This window comes from Vombatus ursinus, unplaced genomic scaffold (assembly GCF_900497805.2).
Source record: "Vombatus ursinus unplaced genomic scaffold, bare-nosed wombat genome assembly UNPS02009205.1, whole genome shotgun sequence".
Lineage (NCBI taxonomy): Eukaryota > Metazoa > Chordata > Mammalia > Diprotodontia > Vombatidae > Vombatus > Vombatus ursinus.
Window position 1 is genome coordinate 53,869,923 of NW_020948983.1, and position 24,332 is coordinate 53,894,254.

General features: G+C 35.3%; 1 protein-coding gene across 5 annotated transcripts in view; it reads right to left on the reverse strand.

The window, feature by feature from the left end:
* Positions 1 to 24,332, reverse strand: part of CSNK1G1 (casein kinase 1 gamma 1) — a 97,733-nt gene that overhangs the window by 28,747 nt on the left and 44,654 nt on the right. For all 5 annotated transcript variants that reach the window (XR_003568228.1, XM_027851652.1, XM_027851651.1 and 2 more), the window contains 6 exons: positions 13,806 to 13,957; positions 11,121 to 11,355; positions 6,826 to 6,911; positions 4,783 to 4,867; positions 4,326 to 4,474; positions 3,591 to 3,698 (listed from right to left, as the gene is read on the reverse strand). Coding sequence is in view for 4 of the 5 variants with exons in the window: in XM_027851650.1 (XP_027707451.1) it covers positions 3,591 to 3,698; positions 4,326 to 4,474; positions 4,783 to 4,867; positions 6,826 to 6,911; positions 11,121 to 11,355; positions 13,806 to 13,957 (815 nt within the window). In the remaining variant the exon portion in view is untranslated. The remainder of the gene's footprint in view (positions 1 to 3,590; positions 3,699 to 4,325; positions 4,475 to 4,782; positions 4,868 to 6,825; positions 6,912 to 11,120; positions 11,356 to 13,805; positions 13,958 to 24,332) is intronic.

Genomic DNA, 24,332 nt, shown 5'->3' on the forward strand with positions numbered 1-24,332 from the left:
TTTTATCTTGGGTAAACATACATGAGAGGTGATATAGAAATTAAGTAATATAGAACTCATTAAGAACACAGGTTATAGATCTAGATGTCTAGTATCGTTGCAAATCTCAAAATGCAACTACTGATCTACTCATTAGCATGTCTATTTTCACAGAAATTAGGAGAAAAAAAAGAAATCATAAAGTCCCAAACTGTTCACCTTAGGATAAGACAAAATTCTACTCAGATCTCACCTCATGGAGAAAGCCTTCTCATGGTGGGTGCATAAAGTGAGAATGCCTACCTCCCCCAAAACTTCTAATTTGAGTAATCATTATCCCCTATGATGTCCACATCTAGCCTACCAAAAGAATGAGAAAACAAAAATAGGAAAAGGGGGGGGGAGGAGCTTAACCTAATCATAACATCACTTTTCTTATGTCTGGATGATGTTCTTACAAAGGATGTATGCTCTCTGTGCGATGGAATAAAAATTCCAAAGAGCAGGAAATGTGATGTATGGGTGTGTGGGTGTGTGTGTTCTAGATAATATTCTGTATTATGGGAGTATATCATGCACCATCATCATGCACAATGCAGTGACTATTATTTATTCTAATGGATTTGAAAATGGCAGGACTCATTTCTAGAAGTGATACAGTCAGACAATACTAAGAAGACCTTGACTAACAGAAGACTACTGCAACTACTATTTTGACCATCTTCCTAATGAGGAGAGTAGCACTAACAATGGATTTTTTTGAGACTAGTCAGGCTGTAATCCTGGCTAGCATTATCAACTTCTAAGGTAACATTTAAGGAAACAATGAGGGCCGAGAGGTATAGGGCCAAATGATGCAAAAGATAACCCACGTTAGGATGCTTGTGAATGAACCAGGTTATCAGGAACAGGCACTCCGACAAATCTTGTGTTAATTTCCCCCGCTATTTTAACAAAATTGATATCCTGAAAAATAATCTGCACTGTATTTATAAGGATAATTAACTGCTTAGATGAAAACACACAACTTTATATGTGTGCGCATGTATATACATATGTATACATATATACAAGTGTGTGTGTATATAAAATGTGTATGTGCATATTTATATAGAGATTACCACCAAGATGAGGGATTTGGAAAGTACACACATATAATACTATTAAGAATACAGTATGTGTTCTCAGAGCACATTAACCAAAATGTTAAAGATACTGGGTATAACATAACATTCTGGATTTGTAATTACAATCAAGAACCAAACAAGAACCAAACTCCATACAACTCAACACAACTGAACTGAACTGAAGTTCACACGATAATTAATTTTGTAACTGCTGTTAATGAAGATTTTCATCAAGATCAGGAAAGAGAAACCAATATGGCCATCTGAACTCTCTTTAAAGGAGGCCCCAGATTATTTATGTCCTTCACACTAAGTAGGCAGCCCTGGCTTTGCTAGCCAAACAGTAGTATCAGCACAGTGGAATAATTTTCCACGAAATGAAGTAGAAAAAAAATAGTAAAAATGGTATTTTAAAATATATATACTGTTTCTTCTTGACCAATTCCTACTCTCTAAGGAACTCTGTATGTTGCCTAGAGTTATACTTTCATAATATAGATGAAAATACCCAGGTACAGAATGATTTAACAACTTGTCTTAGGTCATATGATAACCGGAAAATGATAGTTGGACTCCTTTCTTTGCCAGATTATATCTTGAGTACAAACCAAGCCCCTACCACAACCATTTGGTGCTCTACCAAACAACTGCTTTATGCTTAGTAAAGATCCACTTCAGAAATCACCTCTCCATCATAGATACTCATGATGGCTAAGATTGTGAGGAAGTATTTTGATAGTCTTGAAGGCTGAATACATGGTCTACTTACAAGGTAGAACATATAACATATTTTCTTCATTTAGATGTCTGAGAGGAGAGGGTGGTTGGCCGATTATTAAAATTGTACTGATAAACAATCTCAGATGCTTGTATGAGTTAATAAATTAAAAGTTAATATTATATTCATAGTTTTAGAGGGAATACCTATCCCAATGATGAATACAATCCTGATGTATCATCTCACACTGACTTTAAAACCTAAAAGCTAATTTAATTTAAATTAGTACTTGATTTTCAGAGATAAGAAACAGATACAAGTGGCTACAATTGGATTTTTTTTTTTATAAACACCAGGAAACCACCAAGGATATGAATAAAATGTCAGCGAAACTACAGAGTAAGAAAGTCAGAGTATAAAAACTCCAGTACGAAAGATCAACTCACTACATAGCAGAAAGAACTTCACTCAGCAAAGACATACTAGAATTTGTCTGCTAGAAGGTAGGGTAAATGTTGTGTTACTGTGGGAAATTCCAAACCCTTGGTTTACATGATACTATTAACCCTGGACTGTGGAAGGCTATGCCAGTGAAGTGTAAGCTTTATAATGTTAGAAAGGCTTCAAGCAAAGTCTCAGCAACATACTGAGGCCCTTGTCTAAGGCCTAACCTAAAGACAGAGAGGATCATTATCAGCAGGTTAACCATTATGTAATATACTCTTTGGCTAGGACACCTATAAACCTAAAAAAGCAATCCAAGAAGTAAATCTCAAAGCTACAAATGTTTGGAAAGAAGCCTTCTGTTCAGCTGATATTTTCCTACATAATTACAGGCATTGGCAAAAACACCTCACTTTTTCACCTTATTAGTTTTACTGAATCAATCCAAGTTTTCATCTACTGCAACCCCACTCCCTTTTGTTAAGTTACATATAAATGATATTTACTGCAATTTTAACAAAATAGAAAAGATTTTGCAAGAAAAAACATTCATGTCACACCAAGAGAATTCAAAAACATGAAGAAGTATTATATGATTAGATTACATTCTGTTCCTCCACTGGAACCATTTAAGTGATCCACTCTTTTCCCAAGCAACAAAAACCATAGGAAGATGTGAACTGTTTGGCATGACAGAAAGCCTGACAGCGTCAGGCCACACCAGACTGCCCCATTTAAGAATAAACCTGGAGACTATTCAAGTTAGTTGGGAACTCAAAAGTATCTCTAAAAAATACTTTGCTAGATTTCCTCTCCATATTTAGAAATTCATTCTAAGCAATTAGGAAGTTCTTGAAAAGTTCATTAAAAATCATGAGTAAATAGCAATCAAGAGAATTCCTTGATCATTTCTATATAGTGTAGAACTCTTCAACAGGTACTGAATCAAACTGCTTGCCTGAAACTCTTTAAAAAAAAGATCAGGTCGAGAGTGAGCCAACTGATAGCTCTATAATAAATCCCATTCACTTGCCTCGGAATCACTTCAAGGTTCAAATAATGGATACCCTCAGCTTGTAAGTTCTGGGAGACAAGAAGTTTCTAGGGTTTCATGAATTATTATATCACATTTGGTCATAACCCAAGACATTTCTAGTATGGTACCAAAAACCACTGTGACAGGACAAACTACCAATAAACTCAATAACTTTGTACCTTTTCTTTCAAAACATGTACTTTTTTTTTTAAGAAAAAAAAATGCAAGAGAATTTGGGTTTTAATACTTAGAGGAACAGCTAAAAGAAGAAGAAAGAGTCACAGACCTGGTTTCGAAGAGGTTGTTGTTGTGATGGCCGTTCTCTGTGTGCGTGGCTTTCTCTGGTTATTGCAGATGTACCAGAATCTACATGAACTGACCCTACTGGAGTAGGCTGGAAAAAGAAAACAAAAAGTCAAGTAGGGAAAATAAGTCTGATTCTGTTCCTCTTGTAACTGACAGTTAAAATACTGTGATTTTACAAATGGAAACTTAGTGATGAGCCTGTGTCTTTAGTTTTCCCTTTCATAAAAAATAGCATGGTCCATACTGGCCCCCAATTCTCAATGTGAGGATTTAATTCATATTTAAAATGTCTTTTAAAGAAGCATGGTATGGTGTGTATTAAGCATATTCAAGGTCTGCGGGGAGACACATTTTCTCACTGCCAGAAAAGCAAAATCTGAGATTTTCTGAAAAAGAAACTTTCTGTGGTGTGAAGTCCTTCTATTTTTCAGAAATTCCAGGTACCTTAAGCCTTACACAATACCAACTTTTGAAGCATATGACCCAAACTTCTCTTAAAATACTTACTAATGTCTTAAAACCTTCTAGCAAAGTTATCCTTGCTTTCTACCTTTGAGAGCAGACTGTGGAATCACACTAAATGGGTTGATAAATGCACTATCTACATTCAAGGTAATTAGTTTTCCAAAAAATTTCAAAAAGAATAGTAGCAAGTGTAAGAGTGAGTGCTGGTCTAAAAGTAAGAGAGGATGACTGGATGGGAGGAGATACTTACAATTGGCCTTCCAACCCAGTCATAGGCATAGTCAAAGGTGTAGCCTTTCCTTTCAAAGAGCTCTGTAAAGAGTGTCCGTAAATAATCATAGTCCGGTTTCTCAAAGAAATCTAATCGCCTGACATATCGAAGGTATGTTGCCATCTCCTCTGTTGGAAAAGGAATTAGCAGAACATCAGAGTGAAAAAAGTATACTTTTTGCACAAGTTTCTTCAAGTACCTAATGGAACTAATAAAACTTACTTTGAGTTCTCTGAAAGAAATGGTTATGAGTTATGTCTTCTTCCTATTGGTCTGGCATGAATCATGTACTACCTTGTAAGTTCTTCAAAAAAGTAATCATATGGTACCTTCATATCCACCCAACCAGAAATACTCATTTCAAAAAGATAAAAATTAATCCCTTTCACATCACTAATGGGCACATAACTCAAAGAAAACTCTAAAAGGGCTTTACCTGGAAAGTTCTCACAGAGAGTTTCAATTGGAGTATTCCTTTTGGTGTCTCCAATCTTCTGATATCTTTCTTTCAATGTATCGGCCTACAGAGTACAAAGAAAAATAATTATTTGAAAATAGGTGTTGACAATGAGACGTTCAATAGATTTGGAGAAGTAATGCTGGTTTTGCTCAAATGAACAGGTTTTTGTTAAGAAGACTCAATTCCCTCTCTATGCCCTTACACCCAAATTAGAAAAAGTGTTAACATAGTATGGTGGCATATTTAGACGTGCATAAACATCTACTTTGTTCAGAGAAACTTTACTTGCAAAATGTATTTAGTAGTCTAGTCACAGACAGAAACATTATCAAATGGATTAAGAGCACTGGGTAAGAATTTTTAAAAAAGGAAATATTTAAACATTTCAAAATTTGTGTGAGACTGAAACTCTGCTGCTATTAGTGTTAAATACTGATTAAATCACATACAATTTTTATTAACTTAAGAACAAAAATATATATAGTTTTATTGCAAATCTTTTAGAGACTTGGGGTAGAAATAAAACAACGATGTTTATATAAACACTTTCAGTAACACACTCTATAAAGGAGGGAAAACACGTGCAAAAGATGAATCTGGGGTATAAAAATAGCTACAAACTAGAGGCAGTGCTAGTTTTATAACATCTTAAAGCATTAAGAGATGAGGTTTATCAAATGTATGTAGGTAGAGAAATTTAATGTGCCTTTGATTGGACCCAGAGCAGGCCCTCAGAATGGTTCTTGTGAGACTATACCAAGAATATTCCGCTCAACTTTACGCAATGGTACTTTAAGGTGAATTGGAAGAACCATAACCATAACCACTAAAAATGGTTTATGAATTTAGAGTCAGGGGAATTTGTAAGAGTTAAAAAGTGAATTTGACATTTTTAAAACTGTGAAAAACCTCAACTACTTGAAAGCTACGATGAAAATGACAGCTATCAAGATCAAACATTATTATTCAGATTTACTGGCTGGCAAATTCTGATTATGTTTGCCATTCCTCATGAATCACATTCATGCATCTTACCTTGGTTCTAAGTATCGGTACAGTATTTTTATGTCTGAATTATTTAGACTCAATGTCCTCATCTGTAAAAGTAGGAGGCTAAAGCAAGATCATCTTTAAGGTTCTAATTCTATGAAACTGAGGCCCAGGCAGGTGAGTCCTAGGACCACACAGCTAAGCAAACTAAACTAAAACTCAGTCCTTCTGAATCCTATATAACTGAGACATAAAATACTGCATGAACACTTGAAGCAAAGGAAAGATGCTTAAGAATAGAATGATTCATGAAGAATGATAGAAAACATACATATGTTGATTTTGATCCTGATCTGTGATTAAACTGGTGTAGGGAATTACATCAACACCGACTGACATTTTGTCTGTGACTTATGAGTGTCTGAGTGCCGCCCAAGGCATTGAGAAGTTAGATGACTCACCCAGGTCTTCTTCAATCCAACACTAGCTCTCTATCCACTATGCCACGCTGTTTTTCCTCTCAGAAATTTATCAGTAAATAAACTAAATAACATTGTTTAACCTTGAATTTTCATTTTCTTCCATAAGGTCTTTAATCTACAATGGAGAAGCAAATTCTTTTGATTCCTTCAGGGGAAGTCCTTCCCTGCAAAAGGCAGGGCAACTGCTGGCATCTACTTGTGGGGAATATTCCTTCTGCCACCTAATGGTAGTGGAGAAGGCATATATGCAGTGACGGAAAAACATAATTAAGGTTAGAAGAGAAAGATTTTTAAAAAAACAATAAAGCGTGTTGGAGGTAGGGGGAGGATTTAATCTAGTAAAATGGATTTCTAATAGGGAAAGAACTCTCAGAAGTAAATACTCAGGGAACATTTAAAAATAACGAATCAAAGGTAAATCACTCCTGGTTCTATTTCTTTAGACCATCTTCCACTTTGTACTTACGGCAACAAATAACACAGTCACCTGTAAATTAGCAAATGAGTACAGAAACAAAACCCTAAATTACGTTTTTTCCACATATACCTTGAGTCCTTGCCAGGGTAGGCTGCCTCGAAGGAAATACATGAACATATGGCCTAAGGCTTCCAAATCATCCCTTCGGCTTTGCTCTAAAAGGTAAAACAGATCAAACAACAGAATTGCAGCTATTAAAGCAAAACTGGAATCACAACCAGTAATTCCCTAAAAACCATTTTGCTCTGGAAAAACTCTCTTTACTAATTCTTTTTATATCTAGGTTTGGGACAATATTTTAGATCACATTGACATGTCCATATTCCTTTGTCTAGATCTGTCATTGGCAAGTAAATCCCATGTGGCAAATGCAAAACTAGAAAGTAGCCCAAACCAACAAATCCTAAACTGTCAAGGTAATAAAGAATTATTATTAAGTGTTTTTTTATTCATCAGAATGCTTTAAAATTTCCTTTCAGTTTTATATAGGCAGCTCACATGATTAAAATCTCTTTCACTCATACATACATACTGTCCCTAAATTACTTTAGAATATCATGTAATATTTATTGAAGTGTCCCACATGGGCATGGCAATTTATAAGCAAACAAAGAGTCACTGCTCTCTGGAAGTTTATCAACTAAAACAAACTCTTGAGTCAGGGGTTTATTTTTTTAGAGTGTAGATAGGAAGAGGAAGGGGAACAAACGAAAAGGCAAAACAAGTATGTGGAAGATGAATGTAAAGAAAACTATATCCATTTCTCAAATATACTGACACTATGATTCCAGTTGTCAATTAGACTAAGAGCTTTAAAAAATTCTAATTTCAGAAGACTACTTATATCAAACCTCTTATGTTTATGAAAGTCTCTAGGCTTATTAAAAGAAATTTTAAGAGTAAAACCAAGAGTTAGTTTGAGCTATCACTTAAATATATTTCTTTTGTGTCTAAAGAACCAACGATCTGATCCAGGTAGGCTGGAGAAACCAGCCATGTAATCCAGGATACAGAGACAGCAGACTTGACTATTATTTCTAATTATCTGGAATTGGTACAGAAAACAAATTAGTAGACTCTAGACTCAACTGTAGAGAGGATTTCTAAATGGTGCTTACGACAATGTCTTTTGAAAGGTTTTAGCTGGCATTAGGGGAGCAGGGTTATGGATTTTTATGACACAAATAAGGGGACAAAGAAACAGTAGCTACCAATCCACTGAAACCAGTTTTTATAAAAAGAATAGAATGGATCTGGAAGAATTAATGATTCTTAGAGTTGAAAGTGGTCTCAGGGGATATCTAAGTTCAACTCACACCTCAGTTGGGTGCTTCTGCCTCTGGGGCCAGGATGAAGTCTACAAGGAAATATTTTGCATGGCTAAAAACAAAACAAAATCCTGCTCACAAAATTAGAACCTAAAACAGAGCTAAAAGAAAAAGCGATGAAAGGCCTACAAACTCATGGAAGAAAAAACAGAGTGGGGTGAAGTCTAAGCAAAGCAATACAGACCAACCTCTGCCTGTAGCCTCTTACGCTGTATCATAACTATTCATTGCTTCTCTATTTTTACATTCACTTCCCTTAAAAAGAGGCCCCTTTGAATGGCTGAACAAGTTGTGGTATATGAACGTAATGGAATACCGTTGTGCTTTAAGAAATGATGAACAGGCAGATTTCAGAAAAACCTGGAAAGATATGAACTGATGCTCAGTGAAGTAAGCAGAACTAGGAGAACATTGTACCCAGTAACAGTCACAATGTATAATGACTAATTTTGACAGACTCATCTCCTCTCAGCAATGCAAGGATCCAAGAAAACTTCAAAGGTCTCATGATAGAAAATGCTATCCATAACCAGAAAAAGAACTATGGAATCTGAATGTAAATCAAAGCACATCATTTGATATCTCTTTTTTTTTGTTTATTTCTTCTTTCTCCTGGTTTCTCCTATTGGTTCTAATTCTTCACAACATGACTAATGTGAAAATAGGTTCAATACAAATGTATATGTAAAGCCTATATCAGATTGCATGCTGTCTTGGGTTAGGGGGAGGGGAGAGATGGGGAGAAAATTTGGAACTCAAAATGTTATAGAAATGAATGTTGAAAACTTAGAGGCCCCTTTGAAGTAAAAATTCAACAGGAATGATTGCGGTTTACTATCGTACACTAGAGGGCACAAGTCTCCAAATTATTATAATGGATCAGGGACACCTAAAAAACTTGTGTAAGCTATTTCAACCCCATTCAAATCAAGATTATGCCTTTTACGTTTAAATACTAGCATGAACTGGGACACTGGGCTTTAGAAGCAACGATGCCTTTGAGATGATTTTTAAAAGTAAAGCTAGATCAGTGTTAATTTCCATCACTTCCTTCCATACATCATTCATATAGGTCATTTTCGTTACCAATGAGGACGAGTTTCAATACCAGTGACCCATGAATTATTTCAGGACAATCAAAGTTTCATGCTATTTCACACAGGACTGCTTTCAAACACTTGAAAAGTTGTGCCTGCTTTCAATGTATAAAAATTCCCCAAATTTAGATATCCTTATTTTAGTGAGAAAAACAGATTACATGACTTAGTCTTTGAGACTGTCATTCAGGGTGACCTTTCACGACCAGGGTTTTTTAAACTAATTATTAGATAAAGTATTTATCAAGACGACGTACTCCCTTTGTGGCCACTACCACTCCCTTCCTAGACACAGACACACTGACACACAGACACATGAAATCTTGTTAAATATACTCATTCAAGATGCAAAATACATTCTACTGGACACATGCCAAACACATGCCTATTCCCTATAGTATCCTAGACACATTGTGACCAACACTCAGGCTCTGATTAGAGACATAATCATTTTTAGCCTTTATCTAGCAACAACTGACAATAATTATTTAAGAGGGATACTCTAACCCCAAAATAATATAGGGTTCCCTGTTTTAGTGTTCCCTCAGTATTCCTACCCATCACCACAGATAAAATCAAGAGAAGATTGCCTAGCCTTGGAGTCCAATATTAGACACTTCCCTCCAAGATATAAAATAACATACTATATAGGAATATATATGTATATATATATGTGTGTATATATATATATGGCATTGTCAGTGTCACTTAAGCAAATGATTGTGTTATCTATTATCTTTTAAAGCCATATGAAATGTATCTCTAAAAAGAGATAGACTGCATGTTTCAATGAGGCATATTCTTGTCCAATTCTATACTCTAATATTTAGCTAAGTCAGGATTTATTTAAAAAACTGAGAAAATATTTCTATTATACTAGATTTCAAATCAAGTAGTGCTTTGCTTTCAAAATCTCCTGAAACACTAGAAACCAAATTTGAACATACAATGTTTTTTACTCATTGACAACTTTGTAGAGTAGCTACTGTTCTATAGACTACATCAAAAGCACAAATCCACATTCAACAAATTCTACTCTTTCCTTAGAAAAAGGAATATATTCAAATATTCCGTTATTATAGTTATACTATAAAAATTATTATGCAATAAGCTGATGTATTCCAGGCAATATAATTATTATGCCTGTAGGTGTGATAACGGATGAAGTTTTTTATATGTATGCTACAGGCTAATTATTAAGTAAGGTCTTCTAGCATGATTAGTAGAAATGCAAGTACTTGTGGAATAGCAAATAAATTTATATTGATTAATACTCATAATCCAGACTGAGGATTAAGCAATTAACCTGGTAAAAGTAGTATAAACAGGGGCAGCTTGATGGCACAGTGGATAGAGCACTGGCCCTGGAGTCTGGAGAACCTGAGTTCAAATCCGGCCTCAGACACATACTCACTTAGCTGTGTGACTCTGGGCAAGTCACTTAACCCCAACTGCCTCACAAAAAAAGAGAGAGAGAGAGAGAGAGAGAGAGAGAGAGAGAGAGAGAGAGAGAAAGTAGCATAAACAGAAACATAATGCATGATTTGTTCTGATTGTTCTTTCCTGTTGTGGAATTAGCCTTAGTAAGGAATTATGGTTCTTACATATACATACATGCCCACAGATGTAACTGCAAAAATCATTAGCTAAATCAAATTTCATTAAGCTTTACATAACAAAATAACACAAAAATGATCATCTGAGCACATAAACATAATCTAAATTATTTAGTGGTCTAACAATATCTTGTTCGATAAGAGGTCTCGATAGTCTGTAACTTGCTGCCTTAGTTTCACAAATCATTAAAAACAATTACCTAACAAAAATAGTAAGCATTAAGATTTGAAATACATGATGAAATCAAGGTGGGAAAAGTGCTATGGAAATGAACAGTCATTCTTAGTGAACTGTCCCTTCCATGGAAGAAAAATGAACACACCTTTGCCAAGATGGGTATTGATGGACATATATCTTGCTGTTCCAGTTAAGCTCTTGTGTTCCCTGTACGGTATATGTTTTTTGGTTTCAGGGTCAATGTATTCCTTGGCCAGGCCAAAGTCTATAATGTGTATGACATGCTCCTTCTTGTTGCCTTGTCGGCCAATCAGGAAGTTCTCTGGCTTGACATCTCGATAAATGAGGTTCTTTGAGTGCACATATTCCATTCGAGAAATCTGAAAGAAGAAGAAAAAAAAAAACCTCGGTTACTGAGAAATACTCCCACACATCTGTTGCTGGACTTGGAACAACAACAACAACAACAACAACTCCAAAAGAAAAAAAAATCCGAAAAGACCATGCCTTTGGGATCTGGACCTCAAAAATGAAAATCCTTGGACTTTTTCAAATCCCTGGTGTTTGCCAGAAGCTGTAATCCACTCAACTGGCCTTTCATAGTGGCTATGCCCAATTTCCCAATCCTGATTGTCCCTGGCCACTTCCCATCCATAATCCTATCTAGACTCTATTCTCCCTTGGCCCCGTGGTCCAGGTCCCTGGCCTTCTGTTCACACCAGCTTACTGGCCACTCCCATCCAGCTCCTCCTTAGACCCCTCCTCCAGTCACCCCAAACTATTTGGCCCCTCCTAGACCCCTCCCACAGTCTTTCCATATATAAGGTCCATCTTGTCTTCATTAAAGTGCTCAGATTCTTAAAATCTAGCCAATAGCTCACTAATGGTCAGATTCCTTAAGAGTCTGGCCTATGTGGCTGATCTTTAATAAACCTTGTCTTTGGCTGAAAAAGAGAAAAAGAAAAAAGAAAAGAAAAACAATCCCACAATAGAGGAAGTGAAATAAAGTTTAATTTGTTCCAGACCACAAACTTACCTGGAAAATGATTCACAATTCACAAATGGTGAAGAGAACTGATTGTATTTACTCTAATATGTACTCTACTTTAGATCTGCAGTCAACAACTAAGTCCCAGATATCTTAGTGCAGGTGTCCATAACTGGTAGTTAAGAATGAATCAGCAGATCTTGGAACCTTGCCTGGTATATCTATAAGTTAAGAGCCCCTGCTATTTATCTCCCTCTGCACCACATTGTGCTAAATATGCCAGTGGGGAAATCACAGGATGTCACAGGGAAAAGGGACTTTAGAGATCATCTAATTCAAATCCTCAATTTTATAAATAAAGAAACTGAGGCAGAGAGGGTAAGTCACTTGTTGCTGAGCAGGAATTAAAATTCATGCTTCCTGACTCTAAATTCAATCCTCTTCACTATGATGCCTATGCTACTTCCTTTCAGCAGGACACTGCCTTCCCCTCCCACATAGTTACTGTCAGCATCACTCCTACTCCACAGTGTTATCAAGACTATAGTAAAATGCAAAATAACTCCCCCTCATAAAATGATTAGAAATCCTTTAGTGGCTACTGCCACATAGCAACCTACAGCCCAGAATTTAAAATGGAAAGCTATTTGTCCATTCTGCCATTTACCACTAATATTAACTGTATGATTCAAAACATATGTACTAAAAAAAATAAAGCATAAGATTGGTCACTTAAATAAATGTTAAAAACCTAAAACTCAATTTTTTCCCACTTTCTACTTCTGTCTTAAAAAGTAAAGATTTTTATATTGCCGAAGTAAACATAATGCATAAATGGTAAATCGTTAAACTACCACATTTTTTGTATTTGTTAAATGGACATAACAATAATATGTGCATCACCTACTTCACAAAATTGTTGTGAATAAAGTACTCTGTAAAGCAGAAGGTGACATGTAAAAATGAGCTACTAGTCATGTTACTACTATTATCTTTGTAAAAAAAGTTTTATTTTTGCAAAGGCTTTTCTAATCACTAATGAAAAGTTATAGGACTTTAGATATCTGAATTTTAGACTGAGAAGACAGGGCAGATGTTTTTACCCTAAGTCTTGGTGGGCTTATTAATTATGACCATTTGTTGATAAATAATCATACATCTACCTACATCTTTCTCATAATGAATGGGTAGTCTTCTCATGGGGGGTTATTCATCTGATCCTTAAATTGGTTTCAGTTTCTAAATTTAAAGTACTCTTCCTTTCTCAAAAATGAATAACCATTCTCTACAACTCCTTTCAAAACAGAGGCAAGAACAGACTTTTTATCATGGCAGAATCTTCCTTATGCTGCTTCAAGCCCTGCAACAGCCACTCAGTGTGTTGTATCTCATGTCTTTTCATGAAGCCAACCAAATGGAAAACTTACTACCATTTGTTAAAAATCTGTAAGTAAGTCAATTTCATCTAGATGATTTCGAGAATTATATTCTCTCTCCTCCACTAAATTATTTGCTTCACCTTTAAGGATGGGGTACTGCCCAAGGTGTAGATTGTTTTGATATATCAGAATATTTGTAAATTTTTGTTGGGAAATACAGGCCTGGTGTTACTTTTCTTTGTTTAAATCAGATGTCTCTGGAAGCTTCCTAGAATGGCATAAAAAAATCTAAAGTCAGGCATACTCAATAAATCATCACTAATTAATACACAGTAAGGAAACATGTTTATAAACATATATACATACACACACACACACATATATATACACATAGGCATATATACACATACACATGGAAGGCTTATATAAGGTAGCATATCCTGTCACCACAGTCTTTACTTACCAACTGGATGGCTATCATTAACACAGTCTTCAAAGTAAACGTTCGGTCACAGAGGTCAAACAAGTCCTCCAAGCTAGGGCCAAGAAGCTCCAGTACCATAGCATTGTATTTCCCACATGGCCCAAAATAATACACCTGGGGTAGGCCTTCAGCTGAAATTAAAGAGGGGAGAGGGAAATTAAAAACAAATTAAAAATCAAAACACATGGCAACACTGGCCTGAATTCAATGGGGATAATGCCATTACAGTCTTTAAGATGAGATTTATTTCCATTTTCTTCCATAATTCTTAGCCAATAAGTTAACCAATTAGTATGAGTTTCAATGCAAACTAACTAGAGTGGGGGCTGGGGTTTAGGCATGGTCCCTTACTTAATACCTGAGTACCAATCACATTCCCACTCCTATACAGAACAGAAAATTGTCCATGATCCATTATCAGCTCATAGAGCAAACTATTCAACCCAAAGGATGCCTGGAAGTACACTATTATAAAAGAGTCAAGTAATGGCTCAGTGATCTTAAAATCAAGCTAAAAGATCATGTTGCATTAGCTGGTTTCATTAACGCTCCCCAAGCTTGCTGCTAAAGTAACATTTTGCAGTTTGCATTTGTTGCCCCACAATGAGCTCAAATTAAATTCTCAAGTAGAGAGGTTGCAGAACATGCTACTCTGGCCATAGGCCAGTACAACAAGGACTCTTTTACTATGGTAGTTGGTGCTTCCTGTTTTCTTATTATCTGCTAGAGACAAATCAACAGATACTTAGTGTTTGACTTCTGACAAGTAATTGTGAAAGGCAAAAGGCTGGACTTTTCACCAGATTTGTAATCCACAGCTACAAGAAGCCAATTTCTACTTTTCCACTTTAATGATAGGAGTTTCTTCCACAGTGTTTAGATTAGACAAGAGAACATTTTCAAATTATATGGCCTCCAACTACTTAAATAATTGGAGGAAAATTCAGTGCTCGAGTGGGTTATGCCAATACAATAAAAGTGACAATACTACCAAAGCTAATTTACACTTTTATGGCTATGACAATCAAATTACCAAGGGGATACTTTATAGAATTCAATAAAATAATATAAAATATCACAAGGAAATTATGAAAAGAGGTAAGGATGAAGTGAGAAAAGCACTTCTAGACTTCAAACTGTATTATAAAGCAGATGTCATTAAAACAATTTAGTATTGGTTAAAAAGTACAAAGGAAGATTAATGGAAAGGGGACTAGAAAAGGAAGAATCAAAAACAATGTAACTCAATAAACCAGTGTTCAAAATACTGGAAAATATAAATTATTTTAAAAAGAAGTCCCTATTTGATAAAAACTCCTGAGAAAACTGAAAAGTAGTCTTGCAGAAATCTGCCAAAGACCAACCTCATAAAACATAATGCACAATAGATTCTAAATGGATATATGACCATAATATTAAAAATTAAAAGAGAAACAGATCACATAAAAGTATGGGTAGGAGATTTGTTCTTAAATAAACAAGGGATAGAGACAATTACTGAAGATAAAAAAGATAATTTTGATTACCTGAAACTTAACAATCACATGAAAATTTAGTCCAAATCATTAAAAATAACTGAAACAACCCTGAGGATTCATCTCGTAACCCTCCAAACCGGAAAAGATGACAAAAGATGGGAATAATTGATGTTGAACAAAATGTGGGAAAATAGGGACACTAAAGCATTTCTAGTGGAACTGTAAATTGGTATAACCATTTTAGAAAGCAATGTGGAATTATGTAAATAAAGTGACCAATATGTCCTTATCTTTTGACCCAGAATTCCACTATTAAGCTTATACCCCAAGGAAGCCATTGCTAAGAAAGTCTCTATATACATTCAAAATGTTTATGGCAGCATTTCTTGTGACAGCAAAGGACTGGAAACAAAATAGATGCCTATAGATTGGGGTATGGCTAAAAAAATTGTGATAGATAAATGTAATGGAATATTATTGTGTTTTAAGAAACTGACAAATGTGAAGAATACAGAGAACATGATCTATATGAACTGATGCAGAATGAACTTAGGCAGAAACAATATACACAATGACCACAGCAATGTAGACAGAAAGATGACCACAATAAAATCAAAAGTGAATGTTGCAAAATGATGAAGAGCAAGCATGACTCTAGATAAGAGTACAAGGAGATACTACCACCACCACTCCAACCCTTTGTAGAGGTGGGAGGTCCACTGAATATGGTTCATTGCACATATTTTCAGATTTTTTTGGAGGTGTTGATCCATTATACTGATTTTTTCTCCTTTTTTAATCTTTAAAAATATTATAGGGTCCTATATTATATAATACATGGCTTTCTAGGAAGTGGAGTAAAAGGAATAATGGGAGAAACTATAGTAATGTTAAAAAAAAAGGAATAACTGGAAATAAGAAGGGGAAGGTTACCATTAGGAAATGAATTTAATATAAAAGCAAAAAATAGCAATAAAGCGGTTTGTTTTGTTTTTGCAGAAATCACTGCAACCATTCACCTCCTTTTTCTTGCTAGGAATTGATTAGACTGTTTTACCTTCATTAGCTCCAAAAAATTTCATATGAAAACACTGTATCTTTCACTCTTTGCTCTGATACATTTCATTTTGCTTAAAATATATAAAGCACAGCAACTACTCTATTAAATCCTTCTGAGAAATTCAAAGTCTAACACTGCATGCTGCAAATCTGTATTTTTTTGTCAAAATTAGGGTGAATATGATTTGGATTGAGTTTCCTTAGTTATGGTAGCACACAATCCATTTAATCAGTATTTGATGTCGTCATCATGCCTGACCTTCTCAGAATAAATATTCTAATCATCGAAAGATGACTGTTCCCTTAGTTGGATGAACTACATACAAAATCTTAAGACACTGCAGACGAAGTCTAAAATTTATTACCAACAAGATCACTTTTTTGATCCTTAGAGGAAAGGAATCTCATTCTTACATCATCTCATGACACTTTTGACCTCAATCAAGCAAATTAAGAGTTTCCATGTTCATAAAAGGATTGTAATATCTGCTAATTTTTTTTATAATGATATTTTACCTATAGTTCTCTCTGTATTTTGGAAGAACTGAGAAACTCCTACTCTATCCCTAATCGTTTAGGGCTGAGGTGTCTCTCTTTCTCTTTCTGATCATGCACTCCCACAGGGAAAAAAAAATAAGCACATACACTCAACAATTTGTACATTATTCATAAATTACACATATATATAACTATACTAATAATTATGGACAGTAAAAAACTTACACGACAGTAGAAATTAAAGACTGGTACAGATGAACCATTACTTTGAAAACACCTTTTTATTAATTGTTTAAAAATCTTTTTGTTCTCACTAAAATATTGTTAATAGTAATACTTTAACAAATGAAATGAAATAGTATATGCTTCATTATTTTTGAAAACATTTGTTCAGTACTTTTGACACAGTAATTTCAATTTCTGATGCCAAGTTCAGTTTACTTTCATACTTGGTTTTAATGGCTGGCATAACTGAAAAAGATTACCTTACAAAGATCCAACTGGAAGAGGTACATAATTGGCTGTATTTACAAAATCATAGTTCTCATTTTTCAATCCCATTCACCACGTCTGCAAAGGTTTTTCTTAAATTTGGCTAACAAATTTCCATCTTCCATGATGTCAATCAATTGGTCTTGCAAACTAATCTAGAGGTGTTGCATTTTTTATATTTTTAACAAATGGATTCGAAATCTACTAAAACCCTTCATTCCTAAGATTTTTAAAGTTAGAAAATTCTGTTTTCAAGTTTTTGAAGTTTTATAGATGACGCAAATAATCTCCAGCAACTCAGACAGAAATGTAAGGATTTGAGAGGAGAGAGAAGTCAACAGTGTCAAATGCAAAGAGGTCAAGTATGATGTGAAATGAGCAAAGGCCACCAGATTGGGCAACTGGGCAGAGATTCCTGGTAATTTTAAAGAGAACAGTTTTAGTTGGGTGAGAAACAAAAGGTAACGAAGGGAAAAACTGAGAAAGATAGTGTGGTACCTTCCACATAAATAAGAAATTTTGGAAGAGAAGTACAGTTCTGGGGAAAGATAATGACATCTGACATATGTAGTGACCCATCTAATGTCGGCTCATCCTGTGGTCCTCACTCTCACTGAAAATGAATAAATGAAAAAGGATTTAAGTACCTATTGTGTGCAGCACAAGTACAAAAGCAAGGCAGTCCCTGTTATCAAGGAGCATATATTCCAATGAAAGAAACAACACACAAGACACTTCAGCTATAAGTCTAATGGTCCTGAGGGTGCAGTCATAATGTAGATGCCACATCTTGTTAAATGTTTCATTAAAAAAAGCGTATTGGTTTCTGATGATAAAACATTAGACGATGACAATCATGTGGTTAGAGATTTACCATTAGAAATCAAAATAGGAGGGGCAGAACCAAGATATCTGAGTTCTCCCAAATTCCCCTCCAAACAACATAACACCTCAAAACAAATTCTTAACTGGCCCAAGAAAACTTAAAAGGTCAGAAGGAAAGGTCTGTCTCACTGGGATGAGAGTGGAGCACAGTTCAGGGCAGGCCTTGCCTTGGCAAGCCAGCAGCAGGCCTTGGGGGTTTGCTGAATCAGTGGTGGCAGCTTCCAGAGCACTCAGCCCACAAATGGTAACGAGGTTAGACAATTGGTCCAAAAGAGATTACAAGGGTCCCTCTGATGGCACTGGGTACAGCACTCTCGTGCACTGCCCATACAGGGTCATGGGTTGCAGTTTCAGGGCAAAGAGGAACACTAGCACACTAAAGCATGCAGCCAGCCGCAGGGGATTGAGGGACCGTGGTCACAATTCCAGGGTGAAAAAAAGTGCTTGTGGTCAGTCAGAGATCAGAGCACAGGCCAGGAGAGCTATGACCACACCTCTCCTTACACCATACCACTTTGGAAGAACTGAAAATTTATAGACCTCCAGAAGTAGCTCTGAAAACAACAGCACAAAAAACCTGAAGCTTGTGAATATGCCTCTTCCTTCACCCCAGGACCAGAAGACAACTTTAACATAAAGTTAAAAGTCAAGAAATAGGCTGGGGAAAATGAGCAAACAACAAAAAAAGGAACCTGACCATAGAAAGCTACTATGATGACAGCAAAGATCAAAACAAACTCAGAATAAGACAACAAACTCAAGACAGCTACATCCAAAGCTGTCTTGAAAAACATAAATTAGGGGCAGCTAGGTGGTGCAGAGGATAGAGCACTAGGCCCTGGATTCAGGAGGACCTGAGTTCAAATCCGGCCTCAGACACATAACACTTACTAGCTATGTGATCCTGGGCAAGTCACTTAACCCCATTGCCTAACCAAAAACAAACAAACAAAGAAGAAAGAAAAACGTAAATTAGACAGAAAACATAAATTAGACTGAAGCCCAAAAGAGAAGTCCTAGAAGAACTTAAAAAAGGCTTTTAAAAATCAAGTAACAGTGGTAAAGGAAAAATTCAGAGAAGAAATCAGAATAATGCAAGATAATCAAGAAAAAAGTCAACAGCTTAGTAAAGGAGGCAAAAAAAAAATGCTGAAGGAAAAAACACCTTAAAAAACAGAATAGGCCAAATGGTAAAAAGAGGCAGAAAAATCCACTAAAAAGAACAACTCCTTAAAAAGCAGACTTGACCAAATGGAAAAGGAGGTACAAAAGCTCACTGAAGAAAATAATTCCTTAAAAATTAGAAGTTGACAAGTGGAAGCTAATGACTCCATGTGACACCAAGAAACAATAAAAAAAAATTAAAAGAATGAAAAAGATAGAAGAAAAGGTGAAATATCTTATATGAAGAACAACTGAACTGGAAAATAGATCCAAGAGAAATAATTCTTAATTATTGAACTACCTGAAAAAAAAAAAGAGCACAGACATCATCTTTCAAGAACGTATCAAGGAAAACTGCCCTGATAGCCTAGAGCTAGTGGGTAAACTAGATCATCTCCTGAAAGAGATCCCAAAATGAAAACTCCCAGGAACATTATAGCCAAATTCTAAAGTATCTAGGAAGGGGGTGGGAAATCTGTGACCTCAAAGCCACAGGTTCCCCACCCCTGATTCTGTGACAAGGAGAAAATACTTTAAGCAGCCAGAAAGAAACAATTTAAATGTCATGGAGCCACAGTCAGTATAATACAAGATTTAGCAGCTTCTGTATTAAAGGAGTGAAAGGCTCAAAATATGATATTCCAGAGGGCAAAGTAGCTAGGATTACAATCAAGAATCACCTACCCAGCAAAACTGGGTATAGATAAACAGGTAAACTAGGTATGTATAAAAATTCTTCAGAGGAAAAAAGACATCTAATGAAAGAGAAGACTTTCAAATATTCCTGATGAAAAGTTCAGAGATTAATAAACAATTTGACTTTCAAATACCAGACTCAAGAGAAGCATAACAAGGCAAACACGAAAGAGAAACAATAAGGGATTCAATAAAGTTAAGCTGCTTGAATTCCTACATGGGAAGATGATACTTGTAACTGCTAAGAACTTTATCATTATTAGGGCAGTTAGGAGTATATACATAGTCAGAGGGTGCAGGTGTGAGTTGAGTATGATGGGATGATATCTTAAAAAATCAATTAAGGAGTGAGACAGAGGAATGACTATGATTAGATACCTAAAAAAAAAAAAGCAAGGGGTGAGAAAGAGGGGAGGAAGGGAGAAGTAGAATGGGGTAAATTATCTCACAAAAAAGAGGTGTGAATGAGATTTTACAGTAGAAGGAAAGATGGGGGGTGGCAGACAATGTTTGAACCTTACACTCTCACTGGAATTGGCTCAGAGGGTGTTACATCAGCTGGGCATAAAAATCAATTAGTAGGGGAAGGGGACAAGACAAGGTGGGTGGATTGGGAGAGGTGAGGTCAGAAGCAAAACACTTTTGTGGAAGAACAGGGTGAAAGAAGAGAGAAAGATAAATGGGGGATAGAATGGAGGGAAATACACAGTAATCTTAACTTTGAAAAAAATTTTTTAGAGAAAGTTTCTGATAAAGGCTTCATTTCTCAAATACATAGAGAACTGAGTCACATTTATAAGGGTACAAGTCATTCCCCAAATGATAAATGTTCATAGGATATGAACAGGTAGTTTTCAAATGAAGAAATCAAAGCTATCTATAGTCATATAAAAATGCTCTAAATCGCTATCAATTAGAGAAATGAAAATTAAAACAACTCTGAGCTACCATCTCACACCGATCAGATTGGCTAACATGACAGAAAAGAAAAATGACAAATGTTTAATAGGATTTGAGGAATTTGAAACATAAAAGCACTGTCAGTCCAATCTTTCTGGAAAGCAATTTGGAACCATGCCCAAAGGGCTATAAAACCGTGCATATCCTTTGACCCTGCAATACTACTAGTAGGTCTGTATCCCAGAGGGATTAAAAAAAAATAAAAGGTAAAGGACTCATAACTACAAAAATATTTCCAGCAGTTCTTTTTCTGGTAGCAAACAATTAGAAATTGAAAGGATGCTTACCAGTTGGGGAATGGACGAACAAGGTGTGGTCTGTGACTGTGATGTAATACTATTGTGCTATAAGAAACAACAAGCAAGATACTCTCAGAAAAATCTGGACTTACATGAATTGATGCAAAGTCAAATGAGCAGAACCAGAAGAACAGTGTACATACACTGAAACAGCTATACTGTATGATGATCAACTGTGAATGACTTAGCTATATTTACAGTAATACAATGAAATTACAAAGGAATTATAATGAAAAATACTATCCACTTTCAGAGAAAGAACTGGAGTCTCAATGCAGATTGAAGCATACTTTTTTAAACTTTCTTTCTTTTTCTTTTGTCTGTGTTTTCTTTCCCAACACGGCTAACATAGAAATACACTTTGCATGACTATACATGTAAAAGCGGTATCAAATTGCTTGCCTTCTCAATGAGGGGGGAGGAGAAAGAAGAAGAGAAAGAGCTTGGAATCAAAAATTTAAACAAAACAAATGTCAAAAATTGTTTTTACATGTAACTGGAAAAAATATTAAAAAAAAAAAAAGAAATCGATATGCTGTTAGTATATTCCTACTACATTAAAATAGGCAGCTAGGTTGCACAGTGGATGGAGTGCTGGGCCTGAAGTCAGGAAGACTCATCTTCAGAGTTCATTTAGCTGTGTCACCCTGGGCAAGTCACTTAACTCTGTTTACCTCAGGTTCCTCATCTACAAAATGAGCTGGAGAAGGAAATGGCAAACCACTCCAGTATGTCTGCCAAGAACTAGGGTCACAAAGAGTTGGATATGCTGAAACAACTGAACAACAACAAATATTAAAATGATTTTTACTGTTTGTGTGTTGGGGTAAAAGGTTCTTTCATAGTCGGACAACAGGACTGACAACCTCGTTCAGGAAACAAATGTAAAGTAACAGACTGCCTGAAGCTTCCTGGTTATCACATAAAACTTATTGATTTTCATGAGCTGTAGGCCTAGATTATCAGCACTATCTGTATAGATGGGTGTCTTTAGGGTCCATTCTGTGCTTGGCTTCTCTCATGATTACCCAAAGTAGATCATATTGGCGGAGAATAATGCAGACACCTAACTACTAAAAAGGCTCACAATCACTGGTCATAGAGTACTAAACAGTAATGCCCTCAAGCTATCTGGTTCACATTTAAACCAGTAATCTTGCAAGAAAAAGTCCCATATTATTGTCCAAAGTCATTCTGTAGGCAGTGTTTGCAAGGTTTTATCAACACTAGAAAGTAGAAGCCCCTAGAACGTTGGTGTTGGTGGACATAAGCCAATAAACTATATTCTAAATAAAGTTCTTTCTGCATATAATTGTGATATTGACAGGAAGAAATTATTAGACTTATAGTAAAATCAGGATTCCTGCAATATATATGCAACTAAGGAGATTTTCTGGTACTACATTAATGATATTTTCTAAATGAACTTATTACATAAAGTTGTAGATATCCAAAGTAGATTCTAAATTTCTTTTATTTTATTTTATTTTTTGGCTAGACAATGGGGTTAAGTGACTTGCCCAGGGTCACACAGCTAATAATTGTTATGTGTCTGAGACTGGATTTGAACTCAGGTCCTCCTGAATCCAGGGCCAGTGCTCTATCCACTGTGCCACCTAGCTGCCCCTTAAATTTCCTTCAATTCAAAAGTAACATGCTATAATTCTAATGATTTTTTGTTTTGATGAGAAATTAAAGTTGCCAACATATTTCCTATGTCTATTGGCCAAATCTGCAGTGGAATGCTATATACCTGATATGTTCTACTCCTAAATTCTCTTTCAGAACGTTCTAAAACAGTTTTTCCATCTGTAATTAACACAGTTCTTTAAACTGCCAAACAGTGGGCTCACACACATCTCAAATTCTGCACAATAGCAAGAGAGGTACACAATTCTACTGCTAATTTTTAGTCTGTTATAAATGAAACTAAAGTTAAACACATTAAAATAAGGATAATGGATTCTTTATCATTCAGGTTCTTTTAAGAGAATTCATAATACATTATGAAAAAGTAACTGCTTTTAGCAGAGATATTATTAAATGCACACTGGGCTGAGAACTGAAATAGAACCAGGCGCCCTTGAAGTGCTTAGCAATTTGATCATATTACTGGCTAATAATTAGCCTGCTTTCATCCTTTTAGAAAGAAGAATAACCTGAGCATTCAAAGAAGCAAAATCAAATATAACTGCTTATATTAATAACTGAATTTCAAAAATAGTTCTATGTTGATGACCGTCTTTCAAATACAAATCTAGAGAATGTAACTCCTTTGGCAATGAACTCTTCATTAAAGAGGGTTTTGCTTATATGGAGCTCATTCTTCTATTATTATTTATTTAAAAAAAAGTAAATAATGATTAAATTTTAAAATACAGCTTTACATATAAAATGCAAATCTTTCTACTGCTCTCATCAACAGTGCTTAATTCTATTACTAACAACTCTGAAAAGTTATTTTACAGAAATTGAGAGGATTATCAAGGAAATGATTAATTAAAGTAATATTTTCAAAGAAATCTTTGTAAATAATTAATTAGGAAGAAAGAAAAACAGACAGGCCAGATATCTCCCTATAGAGCAAAGGAAAAAAGATACAATCACAGCTATAGAGCATTAAGACTCAGAGATAGGAAGTATAAAAAAAGACTAATATTACTATTAGTAGTAGTGATATATGAAACGATACCTATTTGAAAAAAAAAGTGGAAAAGTGGACTATTTCTCAATTTTATACTTTTCAAAAAAGAAAATGCTTTTTATAATATGAGTAATCTCAGCATTCTGAGCCACAAGTACTCAAGTTATTGTAGTTCATTTCACACTCAAATCTTTTTTTCCCCTGTCAAGGAGAATTATCTTTGGAGTATAAATGACAGAAGGAGAGGAAGATGGGAATATTATATAAATCAATGACTTCCTGGCCTCTTCTAGTTAATTATGCTGCCATGTGTGTCTGCATACATGGGCTT